The sequence below is a fragment of the Populus nigra genome, chromosome 16, assembly GCF_951802175.1.
Source record: "Populus nigra chromosome 16, ddPopNigr1.1, whole genome shotgun sequence".
Lineage (NCBI taxonomy): Eukaryota > Viridiplantae > Streptophyta > Magnoliopsida > Malpighiales > Salicaceae > Populus > Populus nigra.
The window spans coordinates 13,195,831-13,218,672 of record NC_084867.1 but is presented as its reverse complement, the minus strand read 5'-3'; the positions used below and the strand labels follow the sequence as shown (position 1 = coordinate 13,218,672).

At 33.9% G+C, this 22,842-nt stretch overlaps 1 protein-coding gene across 1 annotated transcript; it reads left to right on the top strand.

Moving 5' to 3' along the window:
* The first annotated feature begins 5,260 nt into the window (after positions 1–5,260).
* LOC133676248 (protein NAP1-like) lies at positions 5,261–22,191 on the top strand. Its single transcript, XM_062097893.1, has 24 exons — positions 5,261–5,425; positions 5,950–6,399; positions 6,490–6,564; positions 9,520–9,600; positions 9,843–9,923; positions 10,058–10,140; positions 11,451–11,535; positions 12,199–12,324; positions 12,432–12,539; positions 13,504–13,548; positions 13,628–13,770; positions 14,402–14,534; positions 14,874–14,984; positions 15,082–15,160; positions 15,830–16,023; positions 16,643–16,788; positions 17,544–17,625; positions 17,820–17,930; positions 18,202–18,327; positions 18,415–18,554; positions 18,640–18,736; positions 19,547–20,538; positions 20,975–21,190; positions 21,484–22,191. The coding sequence occupies exons 2-24, from the start codon at positions 5,980–5,982 to the stop codon at positions 21,896–21,898; spliced, it is 4,089 nt and encodes a 1,362-aa protein (XP_061953877.1). The 5' UTR covers positions 5,261–5,425; positions 5,950–5,979; the 3' UTR covers positions 21,899–22,191.
* The last annotated feature ends 651 nt before the right edge of the window (positions 22,192–22,842 follow it).

Below are 22,842 nucleotides of genomic sequence, written 5' to 3'. Positions count from 1 at the left end.
AACCCAATTGATATTTTGACCAACGGTTGTTATAAAGTTGGAACTTGGAAACTTGACGCGTAAAGCCACCAAAGTTAATGGTGTTTTTACTCCTTCTATTCTCAATTGTTTATTACTTTGCTCCTCTAACTTCTATTCATTCTAATATCATCTCTTATTATTTATTATTCTCTATTTTACAATTATTCAACCCTTTCTTTAATGTTATAAAATCCCACTTAAAAGTATATATTTGAGATTTGATCTATGTTTATTGGAAGAAGAAGTTATTGATGATTCAACCAATTGGACATCATTTGCTGGCACCTTTGGGTACACAGCTCCAGGTAAACCCTATCAATATTGGAAGAAGAAGTTATTGATGATTTGTTGACAGAGAACCAATAGTAAATTTTTTATTTGTTTTTTATGCTATTGTCTTGTATGTATCCCATCATCTTATATCATGCAACAAATGCTATCACGGAGCAACATATTTTTAAGAGTTTGATTGATATTTATAGTAATAATTATTTTTTAAAATATTTTTTATTTAAAAATATATCAAAATAATTATTTTTACTTATTAAAATTTATTTTTAACATTAACATATTAAAATAATCTGAAAATATTAAAAAATTTAATTTTAAAAAAATACAAAAAATATTTAATTTTTTTCAACAATACTTTTTTTTAAAAATATACTGCTTGATTATAGAGGCCATTGATGAGAACCAGAGCTAATGACCCAAATAAGGTGAAATAACTCATTGGTTGTATGAAAGAAATTGATCTTCAAGTACCCGTAAGAATCTTATGTCTTTTGTAATTTACACTTGTTGTTTTAATTTGTTTTCTGGGTTGCTACTACTTGAATTCTTAATCTTTTTTTATTTAATTGCCTGTCTTAATTAATTTTTTTGTTTGTTTGGAATGAATACCAAGTGGTGGGATTTTTGTGACATTTAGGTGAAGTAAAAGAATGAATTTAGACTTCTATTATTATTATTATTATTATTATTATTATTATTTGGTTTTATAGGTTAAAAAATTATATAAATTATATTTTGAGTTCTTATCTAATAATTTAAATTTTTGAATTGAAATAATTTTTTAATATATTATCAGAGTCTTGTTGACCAAGCTGTAAAATCTCATCACCTCTATTCTAATTAATAAAAATTAAGCATAAAATAATATAAGCATGTGTAAATTTCAAGTTCAAAGAATTTTCATTTAAAGGAGTGTGTTAAAGAGTAATATAAAATTATTCTTGGGATCTCATATAATAATTTAAGTTTTTAGGTTAAAATGGTTTTTTTTTTGTATGATATCAAATCTAGCATTGTTGATCTCATTTTATTTGATAAAAAGTAAGAATAAAATAGTATGAGTATATCTAAGTTTCAAGTTCAAAAAATTTTCATTTGAAAAAATATGTAAAAAAATTATATAAATTATATCTTAAGACCTTACCTAAGTTTAAACCTTTAAGTTGAAATGATTATTTGACACTATTTTCTAAGAATGTTGAATCGGGTATAAAAGAATTATTCTTAAAACCTTATCTAATAATTTAAAATTTTGGTTGAGATGATTTTTTAATATAGTACCAGAGTTTTATTTATTTTATTTTATTTGATAAAAATTAAATAGGTTTATATAAATTTAAAATTTAAAATATATTTATTTAAAAAATATAATAAATAATTATATAAATTATATCTTTAAATTTTAATTAATCACTTAAATTTTTATATTGAGATAATTATTCCATAAATTATTTTAATAATGTTGAACCGGAAATGTAATGAGTGTGCCCGAGATCTCTTAAAAGACCACTTCCAGTTACGTATAAACAGTAACAAATGCTCTTGAACTCTGACTTTTCTGTACCATCAGATCGCTGAAAAACAAGAAACTCAATTCACAGAATGAGACTTGGGAGATCTTGATTGTTCATACCTTGCAAGCTTAAGACCATGTAGTGCCAAATCACAGAGTACTTGTTTTTTGGGGCATTAAAATGAATTTTGAGGTAGATAAGAGTACAAAAATGGCGGCCTAGGGATATGTTCTTGCTACAGCTGTGTCTTTCCTTTGAAGACGAGGATAATGAGTTGCATCCTATTTATGCTTCATTGGATATCTCACTTTTCGATTGTTCCTCGAGGAAAAGTGAGAAATGGGCCATATGGAAGTGCCCTCTACTCCTCTCCTCTATTCAGTGCTAAAACAATGGACCTGCTTCCTTAAATCTCACTTCTCTTCCCTCAACTTTTAATTCTGACCATTTGTGATACTTTCAGAAATTCATAAACTGAACCTGGACATGTTCTCAATTCGAATGGCATGTGTGTTCTAAAGAAGAATTGTTTCCTGAATTTCAAATGCGTTGTTTGTCATCATCGATCGACCTTGGTGATTACTGCAGAATATTGATGTGCTTGAGGTTGATCGATGGAGTTCACTACGGCATGTGTTCATTAGTGTTTCTTGTCCTATGCTCGGACGATAATGTTATGTTTCTCTTCACCATCTCACATCATCACTTGTTCTCAATTTGTCGCAGGATTAATTCCCGGCGGGTTGCCGTCGTTATGAAACTCACCAGCGCCTTGGGGTCCCAACGATTCGTTGCAAAATTCGACCTCTAAGGTTTACTTCGATATTCTCTTGTTAATTCTTACTGATCTTCATCACACTCTAATAACAAGACCAGATTACCTATCTTGCCTTTTCCATTTTATTTTGCAGGCATCATCACCTCCTCTGAGTCTTGGTATGTTGTCTTCTCAAAGAGACTAATCTGTAACTTAGTTTGGATATCGCTATTATATATCCTTCACTGTTGATAGCTATAGTGTGAGAAAAATGGCTTCATGTCTCGTCAATTTCTTGGATGTCCTCAACAGTTTCAAGGGTTTCAATACGATTCTTGATGGGCGGTTCAGGGTGAATGGAGGATTTGAGTAAAATCATTATTTTATTTTTTTATATGTGCCTGACAAGTGAGACTCGTGCAATTTTCATTATATTCTTGATTTTTTTTATTAAATGAGAACAATTTTTATATATTTTATAAACTATAATTGACAAATTTACTCTATTTATTATTATTAAAGGATTTTTTCCCTGTTAAACAAGAAACCATTAAAAAATTTATTTTTAGCTTAAGTCGACTCTGGGTTAAGGGTTTATATGGGAACGCGGCGCAAACCGTGTTTTTTTAAAATTTAATTGTTTTTATATTTTTACATCGTTTTGATGCGCTAATGTCAAAATAATTTTTTAAAAATAATTTTTATTTAATATATTTCTAAACAAAAAATATTTTGAACTACTATCATAATTTTAAATGTATTTTAAATTGATAAACAAAGATATTGATAAATATAGCCCACAGTTAGAGAATTAGAGAATTAATAGGTGGATACACTATCTGTTTATGTCTTTTTATCTATCATAACCTTGCTTTTACACTCATTTTTAAACAGTATAGATCCCATCATGCTGGCTTAATGTCCACGCTAAGCATGCATGTTCTCATAATCCAAAAACTTAGTGAATTCTTCTCTTGCACGCCCAGCATGAAAACCCTCCATGGCCCCAACCATCATAAAGAAGTCGATCGATCCTCTTGTAATAAAATCATTACCATATATATATATATATATATATATATATATATATATATATATATATATATATATATATATATGGTATCCTGTCGCCTACACTCAGACATTTTCGGGACCGGATTAGGTAGTTTTACAATTAATTATCAATAAATTAAACAATTAGGGTTAGGTTTTTTTTTTTTATAAGGTGCGTAGTCACATGCCATCAAGAAATCCAGAGCACATAAATTAGGGTTTGCATGTGACTACCAATTGTGATAGTAAGAGACACCGTCGCCCCTGCATGCAAATCATAGTAAAGTGAAGAAAATTCAAATTCTGATTTGTATTCGCTCTAATTAATACTGAATGATCAGTCTGATAGTTAAGATGGTCGTAAATGGTTTGTATAAGATCTAAAAAGGATTAATTTAGTGTCGATTTATACTTAAAAACTAGTCTTGAACGGTTAAAACTAAAAAAAATAATTATTGATTATTGGTCAATTTCAAGGGTGAAAATACCATAAAATTAATTGTGCTGTAAATAAATCATATCAAATAATAGCAACTTGATATATATGTGTTTAACTTAATTAATCCAATAATAAATTATATATATATAGTTATATATATGCTTGATCCAAGATTAATTTGTAATTCAAGAATTAGATTGCGAGATTCTTGAGTTAATTTTTTTTAAAAAATATAAAAATATAAAAATATTTTTTTAATTAAAAATATATTTAAAAAAAACTTTCATAACATTATCATACAACATTAATTAAGAATCAAGCTGGCACAGTACAATAACTGCACCATAAATGTGATACCATTACCCATACCATATCACAAGTGAATAAAAGTCATTTTCTCTCCGCTCCCCTCATAATCAACTCTTCACATTTATACTGTATTTTTATTATATACGAGCACCCCCCTTTTCTCTCTTTTATTTTTATTCTGAAGTAATAATTAAATCATTATTTATATACATGTAATAGTAGTAATAGTTGTAATAATAATAGTAGTAGTAGTAGTAGTAATGATAATAATAATAATAATAATAATAATAATAATAATAATAATAAGAAGAAGAAGAAGAAGAAGTTTTTCTATAGTTGAGGAAGTTTGTTTGTTTTTTTTTTAATTTTAATTTATTATTATTATTTTTTAATTTTGTAAATGTAGTAGTAAATGTGAAAATTATAGATTTAAAATTATATTTGGTTATGACAGAAAAAACAAATATATAATATTTGATTACCGTATTGAAACATAAAAGATAAAAAACAATAATAACAAAAAAGAATTTAGGTAAAGTTGAATAATTTTGAAGTGATTTTTTTATACTTATAACATATAATGTAGACATGTTATTTCTATTTTAAAAAAAAAACATAAAATAAATATAATTTTGGAATAATTTTAACATATGTATTTATATATTTTTTTAAATAAAAAAATATTCTTTATCCTTATTATCTCTATCTTTTCTCTCAATATAGTTACCAAAAATTATATATATAAAAATAGATTTAATTTAGTTAACGTGTGATTGATATAAAGAATGTAATTTACTTTCTTTTTTTTTTTTTATAAAAAAATCTGCTTTCCACTTTCGTTCTCCATTAAAAAACAAAAACAATACAGTTATCCTCCGGCTACTGGAAAAAGGAAAAACAACTAACTAACCGCACTCACTCACTCTCTTTCTCTCTCTCTAGAACTCCTCTTCCTCTTCAAAAGACTCAGATCTGAAGCTTACGCCATTGCTCACTAACAAATTCCACTGCCAAATTTTCAACCTCTACAGCTCCATTTCTGTACGCTCTCTCTCTCTCTTTCGGCTTTGCTAAAGATGTTAACTGTGGTTTGCATTTTGAGAGTTACTGATTTGTGCTTGATTTCTAGTTTAAATGGCTGCATTCTTTGTGTGCTCTATTTGGTGGCTTCGATTATTTGCAGTAAGAGAAAATGCATTAATTTGTGTTTCTTGAATGTCATTAGGATTTCTTAGATACCAAACTCACCTTTTTTTTTGTTAAGATATTTGCTGTTGTCACTAATTTTTGATAGGTCAGCTCAGGTTTGGTTTCTAGTGATATAGGAGTTACAATTTTTATATTTATTTGCCCTCTACTTGCTTTCTGTTTAAAAAAAGAGTGAAGAATACCTCTAAAGATTTTATTTTTTGAACTGGGAATTAAATGATGAATGCATTAATATACAAAATTTTGTAAAAAAGGGTGATTGCGTAATTTGAAAGCTAAAAATTGTTAGGAAAAATAATTCAGAATCCAGTACTCGTTTAGATGGTAAGGTAATGGGTTTTAATCCTAACTTGCAGAGGTGGAGTTGAAGTTGATATAATTAATTAATGGCAAACTCGTGGCAACATTATTCGACCTACGATCCATCTCTATCGCCTGCTGGTGTAAGATCGAGGGAATGGGAGGGTCCGTCGAGTTGGACTGAGTATTTGGGTCCTGATATGAGTTCGCCAATGACATCGAGGGTGTCTAGGAAAAAGAGTGGTTCAGATGGACAGGTTCAGAGTTCATGTGGTGGGTATCATAAGGGTTTGAATTTGGGGTGGGTAGTTCAACTTACTGAAGTAGCTGAAGGTCTTATGGCGAAAATGTATAGATTGAATCAAATATTGGATTGTCCGGATCCAGTTGGTCAAGTGTTTTCAGAAGCATTTTGGAAAGCGGGTGTGCTCCCAAATTATCCGAGGATTTGCTTATTGCTCTCGAAAAACTTTCCTGAGCATTTCAGTAAATTGCAGCTTGAACGAGTAAGAATTTTCAGTATTCTGTTAGAAGAAATCTTGTTTTGTCTTGTTGGCTGATAGATGAGTTATTTAACATACGGAAAAGTGGTTCAGGTTGATAAGGTTGCTTTGGATGCTTTGAATGATGGCACTGAAGTTCATTTGCAGAGTTTGGAGCCTTGGTTCCAGGTACGGAGTTTGTTTTCTACCACACCCTTTTCTATAATGTGCATGTCCAATGCTCAAGATCCCTGATGATCATTACTTTTAGTGAATACTGTTGGAGATTTAGGACTACGCCTTTGTGGCTGATTAAGCCTCTGTCATAATTAAATATGTGTTGGTTAATGTATGAAAGCATTCAACTCTATAAAGATTTGTGTTTGTCTCAATGGCTGAGTATTCAAGTGCTTTTTTTTTAATCTTGATTGGTTAAGGATGAACATGTCAGAGGCAACATGTTTATGTTTTGATGTCTGAAAGTCGATTTCAATAGGTGTTGACAACCATATTTACAATCTGGTTCATAAATTCATCAGGTTGTAGTATCATATATGAAGTCTTATAAGATTCAAACTCAAGGTAATTAAGAAATATGGTTTCTGGCAATTACTTGCTCAGGCCTGCCTCGGTACAAATTACCAGGAAGTTAAGCCCAGTTTGAAGTTTGGCTGGAGCCTAAATATTACTGTAGCCTGACTTCTTGAATCTTGTCCTAGCATCCTGACTGAGCTTGAGTTCATAAAGTCTCTACAGACTGGGCAACCAAGTGATGTGAGATATATCAGCTGGCATGGCTCTGCTGTTGCAGATTTATCATGCTTGTCACCTAAAAGTGAGAACCTTGCTGAGTTGCTATTATATGGAAATAATTTGATGGTGCTCATTCAGCTAAATTCTGTGTTAGGCCCAAGAATCCTTGATATGCTTTAGAATAATGATACTTGCTTTCATAATGAATTGCTGTTCTATTGAGGTAAAACTTCAGTGATACAGAAACAAAACAATTGGAATTAATGTATCTTTATGTAATTTTTGTAGAATTCCAGTGGCCAACGCCAGGGTCAGTTCTGTAATTTGCCTTTGTCAGGGTAATTTCGTATTTTTTGAAAGTTGATCATTTAACTTTTCAGCATCAAGGAAGTGACTTGCCAACTAGCACCAGCTATGGTGCTCCTCCATAGTACAAATCCTTAGTGCACCTCCTTACTCGCTCTCCCTCTATGTGCGCGCGCGCGTATGTGTGTTTGAGATTGTGTGATGCAATCTATCATAGGTGTGACTCCTAAGATCTCTAGGTGTGATGGTTTTCTATCTTCTAGGTGTGATTCTTAGAAACCCTACTAGTGTGACTAGTAGCTTTTGTATTTAGTTTAATTCAGTTTATAACCCACATATCCTTCATCCTTTTATCTAGTCTGGTCAACTTATCTTAAAAACCTCTCAACCCTCACATCAATCCATCAAATCTGCTATAACTTGTAAACCTTAGTATTTAGTTGCTGTAGTTAGAAAGATCCTGCATCATTTAGAACTATCTCCATGATCATATCATGCCTCTCGTAGGAAATTTGATGCCCTTTTGTTTTCATTTGTGGACAATGAGACACAGTTGATGCGTTTTAAAGACTGTTTTACCCTCAATATTTTTCTTAGTTTACTATATAACTGACCATTCAAGGAAAAAAATGTAATGATACTGATGGGATTATTTACTATTCAAGTCATCTAACATCGCATTCTAACCATTATGAAGTAATGATGAAGCTAACTTGATATATATATATATTTTGGTTCTAAATCAGGAAAATAGTCTTTAGGAAGGGGAGGAAGAAATGATAATGGAAATTGAATTATTGATATATAATTTATATTTCAAATTACTTGTGCAAATGCTCGCCGAAACAGTGGTCAGGCTTAAAACTGAAAATATAATTTTCCATCTCTGCATGCTTGCTCAAGCCTTAATATCCTAAAAGGCTGATAAGGGAGGCAGCTTTAGCATGCTCGTAATTGCTCAGCTACAGCTTTGTTTTGTTTTAATTTCTAATTACCATGGCCTAAATATAAACATTATGAAAAAATTGAACTTGTTAACTTAGTCTAGTGTTCATCAGTTTATTTTAATCCTCTTTACTTCTCAAGAAAGAGAAGATAGTACTTTTTTCCAGAGAAGGTTTACGAAAAAATTAACTTGGAACTATCTACCTTTTGTCACTTAAAAATTAATAAGCAGCTTAAGTTCACCTATTTCTATTATACCAGAACTCATCCACGCTTCTAGTTTCTAAACACTCCTTGAGAAGCAGACAATTAAGAAAGTAGCCATCAATAAAGATGTTTGTGGTAGACAAATGGTGGTCATCTAGTACACTTAAGGTGCTACAAATCTCTTTGCAAGTATAATTTCACTACTGATCATTGGATTGGTCACTGGTGACTTTGGCAAGTTAAAAGGTTAAATTGCATGTGGATTCGCATAAACAGCATCATCTATCCAAAGGCTTGATAGATGTATGTTCTATAACTAATCATTATCCTAAGTATAAGCAGATGATAGCATGATGGAAGAGAGTATGGTGACTGGAACAAAATGAGGATCGAAAGTCTTCCAATTACATGCAGTGGCATGGGATAGGCAGGGTATGGGTGTGATTGACAATCAACGACAAAAGGGGGATTTGTTTTTTCTGTGGTTGCCTGGCAAAATGTTTGCCCACTTCAGTACTTCTGCGGTAACATAAAGACAGAAAATGAGAGAACACCAGTCATAAAACTAGAATGAATGTAATAGGACATGAAACTCAAATATCCTATCACTTCCCACCCAAAAGGGAGATGAAAGTTACACACTTCTTTAGTTTATCTTAGATTTTAAATGATCGGTACTGCTATTTCTCTTAGTAACCATATTATAGGATGTGTGGGGCTTGTTTGCATCATCTTTTATTATTCTTTCTATACTGTTGCTAGTTTCAATGGTACTTGTTATGAATGACTTTCAGTAGTTATTAGGTTTGTAACCCAAGTTTTTGATTAAAGAAAGTATGTATAACAAGTTACATGAAATTGCGTACTTTCTTATCATTAGAGATTGTAAATCAAGATTTATGGCTACCTAATGGCTTGCTTTTGTGTGGCCAGCTACTTCTTGACCTGATGGCATTCCGAGAACAAGCTCTGCGACTCATATTGGATCTAAGTAGTACTGTTATTACCTTGTTGGTGAATATCAAAATCTTCTCGTTTATCTTGTGTTTTTAGTTTGATATGAAGTGCAATCTATCAACCTCAATAGCTGAAAGATTCATAGAACTTTGGTCTATCAATATGTATCATGCACTGCTTGATTTGAAGATGTTGAACTGATCCTTTTCGTTTTCTTTTCCTCTTCATTTAGAAAATAAGAAACATAGTGGCTTGATTTGTTTATGGAATCTCTGATAACTTGGTGCAGTATTTTGCAGCCCCATCAGAACTCGCTTATTCTGCATGCATTTATGGATCTCTTTTGTTCCTTTGTCCGTGTTAATCTTTTTTCTGAGAAGGTGGGTGGACTTTGTATTTCGTGCTCTTCTATATCTTCCTTCTCTTTTGTACATTCCTTTTATTTAAGAACTTATGTGCATTTATGCATTCTTCTTATCTGGCTGACAACATTGAACTTTAATGCCTTGTACAGATACCGAGGAAAATGATGCTGCAAATGTATAACCTTCTGCATGCCATGTCAAGAAATGATAGTGACTGTGATTTCTATCATCGGTATAGAATACATTGACTAGTGCAATTATCTTTGCCTGTCCTGCTATTGGGCCAATTATAATGAAAACGGGGGCTGATGCTTCTCTTTTATATTCTCAGTATCCTTGGGTAGCAACACAATTTAGGCAGTTAGTGATAGAAGATAATGACCATAAGGGATGAGACCTTTTTTTTCTGTTTCTCAGCATGCAATTTGTAGATTAGGATCTCACATAATAAAACTTGACTTTTGTATGAGCATGCTATGCTTGGATGGGAATGGAAATGGGGATATCTTCTCTGTTTATGCTAGAACTACAAAGGAAATTTGATAATCTTGATCAGTGAATGAGTTTTAACTTCTCCAGTTTCTTGAAAGTTGAAAGTACATTGATCATGCATATTTGCGATTTTCTATCTGCTGAAGAAACTTTATGACATCCAAATTTAGATACTAACGTTTTGTAATATGTTCTGTTTGCTTCTAGTGGATTTAGAGTTTCTATATCAATAATTGTGAAGGTTATCCGTGTTGAACTCAAAATGTCTAGTTTGATTGAGCAGGGATTCTGCAAGTAATAAGGAATATAATTTATAAGTTTAGCCAGTATAATCACTCTTGGATTTGCTTAAGATGTTGGAGGTCAATAAGAGGAACCTAGATATTCTAATAAAAGAAAGAAACTCATGACTAGCAATATTTACTTTGAATCTTGAATTCAAAAGCTACCTATGATATTAAAAATGATGAGTTCAATAAACCTACTAAGTCAGTTGCAATACTAACAAGGCTACAATATGATTGGTCAAAGTGGTTCAAAATTGATTTTGAGTTTTATTAGAGTTTTGCGCCCTACTTACTTCTTTTAGAGTAGACTTGCTGTAATTGCATTACTCACTCTTTGTTTTAGACTTTGTTTGCAGAGCCACCATGAGCACATTAAAGTAATGTCAAATAGTTTACCCTCTCTTATTTATAGTGCTCTGCCTTTACATGTTAAAATTCACATGCTTGATTGTCCAGTAATGATCAATACACTAAGAGGTGGAACTAGAATTTTACACCCCTGGGAGGGCTATATATATATATGTATATATATATATATTTCACATATTTTAGAAATTCTTTAAGCTTGGTGCTCTCCATTAACCAGAAAGGGTAGTTCTGCTCTACATATTACTGCCTAAATATCTAGTTTGACAGGCTTATGCAACATAATTCTTGAGCAGTAATGCTCAGTTTAGCATGATACTTCAGTTTATGTTAGAGGCGCTTTTTTTTTAATCTTATAGACTTTCTTGTTTGAGATATCTCTCCTTTTGAATTGCAGGTTGGTTCAATTTATAGATTCTTATGATCCACCATTGAAAGGGTTACAAGAAGATCTAAAATTTGTCAGTCCACGTATTGGAGAGGTCATCTACGTTCCTTCTCTATCCAAAAAAGTGATAGTGATAATGCTGATCATATTTCTATTTCTCTGTGTGTGCATGTGTCCTTTTTATTTTGTAATTTTATGTTATAAGACATTGGTATCTAGCCTTCATCGCTCATTTTTCTCTCTAAATCTTCATAGTGTGATGATTCTTCTGTAATAGCAAGGGGTTGGACCGTAAACTTAAAAAATGTATTGTGTAGCTTTCTAGTATTAGTATGGCGAGGGGATCTTCTCCTCCGTGTTCTTTTCTTCTCCTATCAATAATACTTCCACAAATTCTGTCTTTGAATAAAAAAAGAAGAAGAGGAAATTGAATAATAGAATTTAAGACATCTTTAATGGTCATATTTGCCAAGCTCTCATCCGAAGGAAAGGAAGTTTGTTGGATGATATCTTATGAAAAATGAGAAGAGTTTTTTCTTTTCCACAGAATTTGGTTAGTGTGGTGCTCGCTTGGAAGTGTGTTTATAACGGTTATGCTGTTGTAAAATGATCATTAAATGAAGCTACAGCAAGTAGTCCTTTTTACATATATCACAAAGGAGTTTGAATTTTAACAAATTCCAAAATCATACTTATGTTTTTTTTTAGTTGGATTGCTTAAATAATGTCGAACTTAAGTTTCAATATTTATCTCCAGGTTTTAGAGGCTGTGGGCCCTGTCATTTTCCTATCTACAGATACAAGGAAGCTTAGAAATGAGGGATTCCTAAGTCCATATCACCCTCGGTATCCAGATATACTGACGAATTCGGCTCACCCTGTGGTACATGCTGTTTTGAAAGATCTTGATATTTGGGTTAAATTGACTTTTAAGTTCTGAAAGACATAGTTACTGCTAAACTTCGTTGTTGCGTCATTTTCACATTTCAGAGAGCCCAAGATCTAGCAAATGTTACTTCTTACAGGGAATGGGTTCTACTTGGATATCTTGTTTGTCCAGATGAGCTGCTTCGTGTCACTAGCATTGATATCGCTCTGGTATGCCTCACATCATTCATTCATGTTATTCAATAGGGTTTTCATTAAAAATCAGATACGCGCTGCAAGGAAGAAGCTTGTTGTTGAAATTAGATACTCAATTGAATACATACCGTGTGAATGACACTTTCAATTAAATAAGTTAAACTACATCTTACAAAATGTTGCTCATGAAATTCTACAGTTCCGAAGAACATACTAATGTTGGATTTTACTGTCATGAAAAGCCAGGCTGAATTAAATGTCATTATTAGCATTTTTGGTTTCTGACTAGCATGTATGAAACCAGCCCAACTTCTTCCAAGCCCATATTTCTCAAGTGCAGGTGACCACATATTATAACTCATAAGTGTATCAATATTACCATCTCGTGAATGAGATCAATCTTTCTCTTAAAATTCCACTTTTTGTGTGGATAGTGACATCAAACAGTTTCTGATGACTTTGTATCAAAGCATATGAAAGTCAATTATGGATTAACCGAATCCTTGCGCTTTCAAAACTTGTGAAATCTAGCTCTCATCTATTGAGGATTGTTGGAGAAAAGAGTCAATACTGAATTCATTACATAGTTGGTAAATATTAATATAGAGTGCCTTTCTGGCTTGGTTTATGTGGCAAAGCTTACCTTATGGGGTTTGGAGCAACTGGTGGAAAGTTGTATTCTTTTAAATTCTCTTTGATTCAGTTTGCTGATTTCACTGCACCTTTATCATTTCCTTATCAGATTTCTGGTAATATTTATTTACTTGGCTGATAACACGAGCAGTGTTTTTTTTGGACCAAATGCTTTTCTCTCTATTTCTGGTATCTTTTCTCTGGCACATTCAAAAACAAAAATTCTCTCTCTTTAACTACTGTGAGGGTTCAGCAAGAATTATCTGGATGCTTCATACATTTGTTCGCTGATACTTCTTTTTCACTATGATTTCCTGTTTTTTAAAATTTTCAAAATGGTTCTCAGGTCGTACTGAAGGAAAATTTGATACTTACTGTATTCCGGGATGAGGTTAGTAGCACTGACAATTGTCCAGACCATGCTCTCTGTTTACAATGGCTGATTTTTTGTTGAAATCTTGAACATGCAGTATGCACTTTTGCATGAGGATTATCAGCTATATGTTTTGCCTCGGATATTAGAATCGAAGAAGATGGCCAAGTCTGGGCGTACTAAGCAAAAAGAAGCAGATCTCGAGTACAGTGTGGCAAAGCACGTTGAGAAAATGATAAGGTAAAACTTAGTTTTGATTCTTGGTATTGATGGAAGGAATGAAACCATCACTGCCCTCTGGTTTTTTTCTTTAGACTTATAAACATTAACCTTAAAAATAATCAATATGCTCAATATTTTATGTACTTTACTGGTGAAATTGTCAAGGATTAATCTAGGGATGTCAACTTGTCACATTCTGAAGTAGCTACCAAAGTTTGTAGATATACAGAAAGGAGGGAAAATGTTTCAGCCACAGTTCTATCATCAGAAAGCAAGTGGCGTGTAACAGCCATTATTGGCCTGGTTATAAAAATGATTGAGCTGTGATTCTAGCAAAATAGAAATGTTGAAGAATCCTGACAATGTGGTGAAAAATGATCAACTTTGTATTTGGAAATCTTGTCATTTATGTTAATGATACCACATGTTCAGATGCTGGGATTTTGCTTGGTGCATGGACAATGACAAAAAGTGCACGGTCTCTTGTTTGCTTATGTCAATGTTAAAATTTCTTCCAATATTCCACTAATATTTGATAGTTAGCTTTAATTTCTTGTGGTTCTATTATTCTAATAAAAACAAAAAGAAAAATCAGTATACCCAATGTTTCAGCATCTAATGTGATTTGGATATGTTGTGAATGTTGCAGCGAAGTGCACGAGCAATCTCTTCTATCTTGTGATGCCATTCACCATGAGAGGAGAGTATTATTAAAACAAGAAATAGGAAGAATGGTTCTGTTTTTTACTGATCAGCCAAGTTTATTGGCTCCAAACATTCAGGTAAATTTGAAGTGATGGTACCTCTCCTTTTGTCATCCATCATTCTGCTTCTTTTCAAAGCTCTAAATTTAAGCATATGGTTGACCAACTCTGGCTATGTTAGGAATCCTTTCAGTCTCAATATGTATGCAGTATTTTAAATAGCTAATTGATGTTAATTGAAATTTGATTTCTGGGCTGATGGGAAAAGAAATCAATGAAGTGGGGTAGGGATGGGGGTGGGGGAGCAATTTGACTTCTCTTTGAATCTGTTTTACTTGCCATTGTGCCAAGTATGCTTATTTACCTGCAAATTATTCCCGGAACAATCATTCTCTAATGTTATGGTGTTTCTTACAGATGGTATTCTCTGCCCTGGCATTGGCACAGTCTGAGGTTATCTGGTATTTCCAACATGTAGGAATTGCATCATCAAAATCTAAAGCTGCTCGAGCAATACCTGTTGACATAGTACGTCAAGTTCTTTGCTTAAATCAGATGTTGTCTTTATAATTCTGTAAAAAGGTGAATGGTTTTTAACTTAATTTGGTGTTATTTTTGGTGGCAGGATCCAAATGATCCAACTATTGGATTTTTACTAGATGGAATGGATCATCTATGCTGTCTTGTGCGCAAGTATATTGCAGGTTAGGGTTTGATGTAAATTTTTTCCCCTCACAAATCATACAATTTATGTTGATATTGCACTTAAAACTGGTTAATGTTTTAGTTCTTTCTCATTAGTGGAGTAAAGAAGCAAACCACCCCAACCCCAGAGTGATCTAAATGATCTTACAAGCTACTTTGTTGTGACTAAGATGGTAAAAATGTCTTACAAAGCTAGTATGCGAAAAAAATGTTTAAAATTGAATGAGTGTGAAGTTTGATAATTATTTAAAATAGCAGATGGACCTTTTAACCTTTTAAAACTGAAAGGTTAGGTTTTCAGAGGTTCTATCATGACTTTAGAGCCTGGTGTTGTTGTCTTATGTTTTCTTATTGTCGTTAATCCATCTGCATTTATTATACAGATTGTTTTTTGGTGGCTATTATATAAATTAGCAGAGAAGTCACTCAGTTTGTAGTTCCAATGTGAGAAACCATGAAATGCTGAACAGTTATTGTAGTGCTAGGCAAGGGTCAATTTTATGAAAACAGGTTCTTATTCAACCATGAGGCATTGTGATCATTCATATTACCTGAAATGCCTGTATACCTCAGTGTGGAGCAACTAGTTATATGGCATGCAGTTATCTTACTCCACAGGTCTCAAGTATGGACAAACAAGTCTTTAAACACTCTCATATTTAATGCAGCTATCCGAGGCTATGCATTATCATACCTGTCTTCATGTGCTGGTAGAATCCGGTTTTTGCTGGGAACTCCAGGAATGGTGGCTCTTGATCTTGATGCTAGTTTAAAAGGGCTTTTCCAACAGATTGTTCATCATTTGGAAAGCATACCAAAACTGCAGGGTGAAAATATTTCCGCCATCATGTGTGATTTATCTGTAAGAAATCTGTGTAAATCAAGTTCAATTTGTTATGGTGAAGTTTTCTGAAATTGAATTGACACTGCTTTGAAGTATCACTGGGTATGATAAGATTTTATGCTCTTGTGATTTTTCAAGTGCTTATCGCTATAATGTCAAGAATTAGACACCTCCATCACACAAGGATTTCTCATTTGTATTTAAAAGACATATATGATTGGGATAGTTGAAAGAAGGTATTGTTTGAAGGAAACCAACAAAATGATAATCTCTGTTGGTCCTCTTAACTTTGACTTGAAAGAAACCATGGTGAAAGAAACATAGCATTCAGAGTAATGCTATGTTTAAGGAAAAGCTTTTAACAAATATATAAAGAATGGACACAATGGCAGTAGTGGTGATTTAGTAAACTTTATGGTTGTTTATTTTATGTTTCTATTCGTTACATATTCATTTTACAAATCATTACTCTTGCATTTATGCTTGGCTTTGAAGTATGTTTCCTTCTTATCATGGGTTATGTTAATTCCTTTAACAATTTTTTTTGTTGTTGCCATTTTTTCTACCATTGTTTTCCAGAATTGGCTTCTTCATAAGAGCACCAATAACAATATCATGGTATGTCTTTTCTAAGCAGGAGTTTCGCAAGGATTGGTTGTCAATATTGATGATTGTCACATCGGCTAGGTCATCTATAAACATAAGACACTTGGAGAAAGCTACTGTCTCTACTGGAAAGGAAGGCTTACTGTCAGAAGGAAATGCTGCATACAATTGGTCCAGGTATTCCCCGACTCTTGTTCGCCTTATAACTAGTGCTACTGCTAGGTTGCTGAAAAGTTAGCCCATTACTGGACTGACTTCACGAAGCCGATCCACATAGTCTAACCCCTCTAGTTTGAGATTGACACTATGATTTGAGTGATATAATTATGTAACACCATATAAAACTATAATTATCAACATTATTTCTGTATAAAAGTTAAAAACTGACTGAATTATTTGTTGGGAATTGATCTCACTCAGAATCAAACCACTGCCCAGAAAGTCAAGATGAAAAGCTTATTTATTTTATTGAAATTACTTGGAAAAAATTTAATGTAATATGGACAATTACTGCTGTGCCCTTGAGCAATGTTTCAAAAAACTTAAACAACAATTAGTCTCACTAGAAATTCATACCACAACATTTGAAGTGGCCTTGTACCGAGTAGCTTAAACTTTGAGCTAAATGGCAAATGCTCTACCATGGTATGGGAGTTAGGCACGTTATACCACTTATTAATGTTGTCTGGTTTTCCTTTGAGACTTTGAACCATGTGCTAGAACAATAGTTAATGTTAGATGACTGTTTCATGATCTGAGTAAAAAATGAAGCCTATGGGCATAGGTTCCCTCTTTTCTCCAAACAGCATCTCAATTTCATTATCTGCTGTACTGTATTCAGGAGGTTACCTTGTTCACATGGAAAATCCAAATTATTTTGTTCAAATTGAATGTTGTTGAAATCTACAGACAGGAATCTCTTTCAATTGCAGATGCGTTGATGAATTAGAGTCGCAATTATCAAAGCATGGAACTCTAAAAAAGCTGTATTTTTACCATCAGCACCTTACAGTAGTGAGTTCCTGGCTTATTTAGTTTATAATTTCGAGTCATGAAGGCTGGGCTCCCCAAAATACTCAATTGGGTATTGTTGGACTTTCTAGGCAGCAGCTCTGCTGCTTTTCGTTTCCACAATTATTTTGCTTGGGGTTACTCTTTTCCTTACGGGCTCCTTGTTATAACTAACCATGCATCTTTTTCCATGGTAGGTCTTTCGGAACACCATGTTCGGACCAGAAGGACGTCCTCAGCATTGCTGTGCATGGCTTGGTGTTGCTAGTAGATTTCCAGAGTGCGCTTCTCCAATTGTTCCAGAAGAGGTGATCCATCAACTTGCTATTTCAGTTGGGGAGAGGGGCTATAATTGATGATTTTTTGCTAAGAGAAATTGAAATGGGAAGACTTGGATTTTATTTTATTTAATCTGCTGCACATTGCGTTGATCCATACTCGTTAAGGGCATGGTTGAACAGTTTGCAAAGAGGATGACTCCAACAACTGCTTAACCCCCCACCCCCAACTGTGCCTTCCATCGTGCATATCATGTAATGGAAATGTCATGAAATTTACTTTGTACTTTTCTGTAAATAGGTAACGAAAATTGGGCGAGATGCAGTCCTATATGTTGAGTCTCTTATTGAATCTATCATTGGAGGATTGGAGGGATTAATCAATATTCTTGATTCTGAAGGAGGATTTGGTGCCTTAGAGGCTCAGGTTTTTACTTTGAACTGTGATATACTGTAGCAGATAAGGAAATGCTTGAGTAGCAATATTAGAAAGCTAATGTTTTGGAAATTTCAGCTTCTTCCAGAGCAGGCTGCTTTTTATTTGAATGACACATCCAGAGTTTCAATTCCTACATCAAAATCTACCAAGGGAGCAGTTGGCTTTCCTTTGCCTGGCCATGAGAGCTACCCTGAAAATAATAGTGCTATAAAAATGTATGGAATTTAACATGTGCTGCTTTTCATGGATAATCTGCAATGATACAACCTGTCTTGATTCTTGAGTTTGTGTTGATGGCAGGTTGGAAGCTGCGATGCAAAGGTTGACCAACTTGTTTTCAGTTCTGAATGATATGGAGCCTATATGTGTTCTAAACCATGTCTTTGTTCTGAGGGAGGTGAGGCTGCTGAGTTTGTGTTTAACTTCTTTGGATGGGTATATGATCGCAGACTCTGATATAGGTGTTTTATAGTTGACTAAAGTTCTATGAGTTTGCTATTTGCCCCCATTTGGTATTGCGTTCCAAACGGAGGTTGGGCAAAATTTGAAATTTATTTTTGCTTAAAATTTATTTTTTTTCATGTTTCTGGATCGTTTTGATATGCAAATGTCAAAAATAATTTTTTAAAAAAGAAAAAAATATTATTTTGATACATTCCAAGTGAAAAGTACTTTGAAAAGCAACTACTATCACCTCTTAAACATCCCCTATAATCTCTTTTTAAATATAGCAAGAATGCCAATTTCTTTATTAAAATAGTCTAACCTCAAAAAATTTCTATGAAAGAGTATTTATACTATAAAAAATCCAAAGTCAAATAAGATATCGTTAATCAATATAGATAAACCTGATAAATAATAATGATCTTGTTGTAACTCAATTTCTTACCCCCATTTTTGTACATGTTTCAAAATTAGGAAAATCCTAAAAATATGTCTTTTCAGTAATTTTAGTTAATTTTAATTATTTTGTTATTTTCTACATTTTTATTTAATTTTTATGTGTAAAAAAATCTTACTTAATTAGGAAGGGATGCATCAAGCCATATAAAACTATCAAGAAATGTAGTGCTTTTTTCGCTGAACAAGAAGGGGTGTGATTTACTTCTTTTTAATCCATATGCTGTGCAATAGCATGGTCAGTGTGCCAACTCAAACAATATCAAAATGTTGGGATTCTGGTATGACATTGTAGTCTTCTGTGCAGTACATGAGAGAGGGCATACTTGGCAACTTCAGGAGGAGATTGCTTGCAGTATTAAAAGCTGACAATGATCTTCAACGGCCTTCTGTCCTAGAGTCCTTGATTTACAGGCACTTGAACATTGTCTATCTAGCAGAGCAACATATCAGCATGGACCTTACTCATGGTATTCAAGAAGTTCTACTAATTGAGGCCTTCTCAGGACCTGTGTCTTCTCTTCACTTGTTTGAAAAACCAGCAGAGCAGCTTACTGGGTCGGCCACTGAAGTTGTCTGCAACTGGTACATAGAAAACATTGTCAAGGATGTATCAGGTGCTGGAATCCTTTTTACACCAATCCACAAATGCTTTAAAAGCACGAGGCCTGTTGGTGGATATTTTGCAGAGTTGGTCACCGATCTCAGAGAATTGCAGGCCTTTGTTCGTGTATTTGGTGGCTATGGCGTTGACAGGCTAGACAGAATGATGAAAGAGCACACAGCAGCACTCTTGAATTGCATTGACACATCATTACGGTCAAACCATGAAGTGTTAGAGGCAGTTGCTGGCAGCATGCATTCTGGTGACAGAACAGAAAGAGAGGCATGTTCCAGGCAGATTGTGGACTTGGACACAGTAATTGGATTTTGCATTGAGGGAGGGCAAGCGCTTGCTTTTGATCAGCTTCTTGCTGAAGCAGCTGGGGTCGTGCTTGATGAGGGTGCACCCTTGATATATTCACTACTGTCTGGGGTGGTTAAGCATATACCAGAAGAAATATCTGAAAAGAAGGAGATAAGAAGAATAAGAGGGGTGGCAAACAGTCTTAATATAGTTGGAGATCATGATTCAGAATGGATCAGATCAATTCTAGAGGATGTTGGGGGTGCAAATGATGGTTCTTGGACATTGTTGCCTTATTTATTTGCCACCTTCATGACATCAAATATATGGAATACTACTGGCTTCAATGTTGATACAGGGGGCTTCAACAACAATATCCATTGTCTGGCAAGGTTGGGTTTTCTTGTCCCGCCATATTGTTGAATTGACGGGTCTGGATATACTCCTGAACACAAGAAGTTCAATGCTTCTTCGAACATGTATTGCATACGAGCTACTGATCTGAAGTCAGTGGCCCATAACTGGCATTTCTATCCAAATTATTTTTGATTAGTTGACTGGCCATCTCCCATTTAACTATCATATTTAAATTCTGAACTGAACCGAGGTCTACTGCATTTGCTACTAATCATGGTATATTCTGTTATGAGGTCTTACGAGGAAGTATTTAACTCTTCTTGCCTTCTCTCTGTCTCACCCGCCGGGCAACTTTATTCACAGTTAATTTAGTAGGGTCATGCATTTGCCATTTTTGTACTACTAGTAAATGAAATGGTTTCTATTATCCATTATTAATTTTTTTTCCTTACAATTGAATATTCTTTGCAGGTGCATGAGTGCTGTGATTGCTGGTAGTGAGTTAGTGAGATTGGAACGCGAACATCAGCAGAGACAACATTCTCTCTCTAATGGCCATCTTGATGAGGCTTTGGATCCTGAAATACATAGCCGTTTGTCTGCTGAAGCAAGTATAAAGTCTGCAATGCAGCTTTTTGTCAAATTTGCAACTGGTATTGTGCTAGATTCTTGGAGTGAAGCAAATAGGTAAACGTGCAATGCCTGTCATGCCCCTCACATAAATACACAGACATGCACACAAGTTGCATATTTTCATCGGTTTTTGTTTGCATAAAATCTCATGGTAATTATTTTAAACCACAAGCATCATTCCTTAAAAACTCGAGTTAAATCTCTAGGGTGGCTCCATCAATAATTCTTTCAGCTCAAATACTAAGAAAGGAATGTTGATCTGAATAGTCTATTTGATTATCTTTATGACCTTTGTTTCCTTTCTCATCATTTCATGCATCTCAATCTCATCTCCCCTTTCTGTGCAGATCTAATCTTGTAGCAAAGCTGATTTTCTTGGACCAACTCTGTGAGATCTCACCGTATCTTCCAAGAAGCTCCCTCGAAGCCTATGTTCCGTACGCAATTCTCCGTTCAATTTATAGCCAGTACTACTCAAATTCTCCATCCATGCCTCTGGCACTACTAGGTGTCTCAGCCCGCCATTCACCTGCTGTATCACTGTCTCACACATCTCCTGCAGTGAACCATTTTTACGATATGGATAGTGGAAGCCATCGCAGCACGGATAATAAACATCGAAATGTTCGCCGCTCTGGGCCTTTGGATTATAGTTCAAGCAGAAAAGTTAAACTTGTCGAAGGCTCAACTTCTGGGAGCACAGGTCGTAGTCCACTACCACGGTTTGCAGTCTCAAGATCCGGGCCTTTAATGTACAAGTAGAAAACGGTGAAAATGGCAGGGTCAGGAGTGTTGATAAATTATCAGCTCCTCGTCAATCAGACAAGTTTTGCATGCTGTAAATGTCATAATTCTTTGTTCTTATGTTCATCGTCGCGCTACACCTAATCATATAAATTAATGCCCTTTGCGAGAGCAAGATGTTGTGAATTTGGTTGCTCAGCCTGTAGAATCAGCACTCCTCGACTTGTGCCATTACAAGTCCATGCTACGCCTGAGCTTACAGCTCAAGTGGTACCCTAGCAAATATATAGCAATGGTAAGATATTTGATAATTGTCACTTGCTGCATCAATTTCTATGCCATCATTTTCTGAAGAAAAAAAAGGATTAGATTCGTTTGAGATATGGTAGGGACCAAAAGTTTGTGGTTCTAATAAGCAGAGGTGTCAAATTTGAAATTAGGACAAACCTTAAATTTACCATTTGGTATATTTGAATTTATCTTCATCACTTCTTGTGACACGACTCTGGAGGTAGATGTCCAGTAAATCTATTAAGATATATTGGTGACGAATATTATTTAACATAATGGCTTCATAATTCAATGGCTTCCATTGTCAAAGCCATTTTCCATGGCAGAATTGAAAGATGTGATGATTCACTCCTCCCTTCAGTAATATTTGAAGACTGTTTAGCAGATATACTAACAGAAATACCTCAAGTAAAATCTTCAACAAGTCACTGACAAGTTAGTATTGAAAATATATACCTCCACACCAATTTATCAGTTACAGATCTCCCATACAAGATGGAAATGAATATACACCCAAAGGAAAATCGATGAAAAGTATTGCATCTTTACTCACTGATCCTTACGCAAAGCTGAATATATATGAAACATATTAATTTTGCAGAATAATTATCATATGATGTTCTGCAGCATGTCATTGGCCAATACATTGACATCTCTCCTATTTCTTTTAT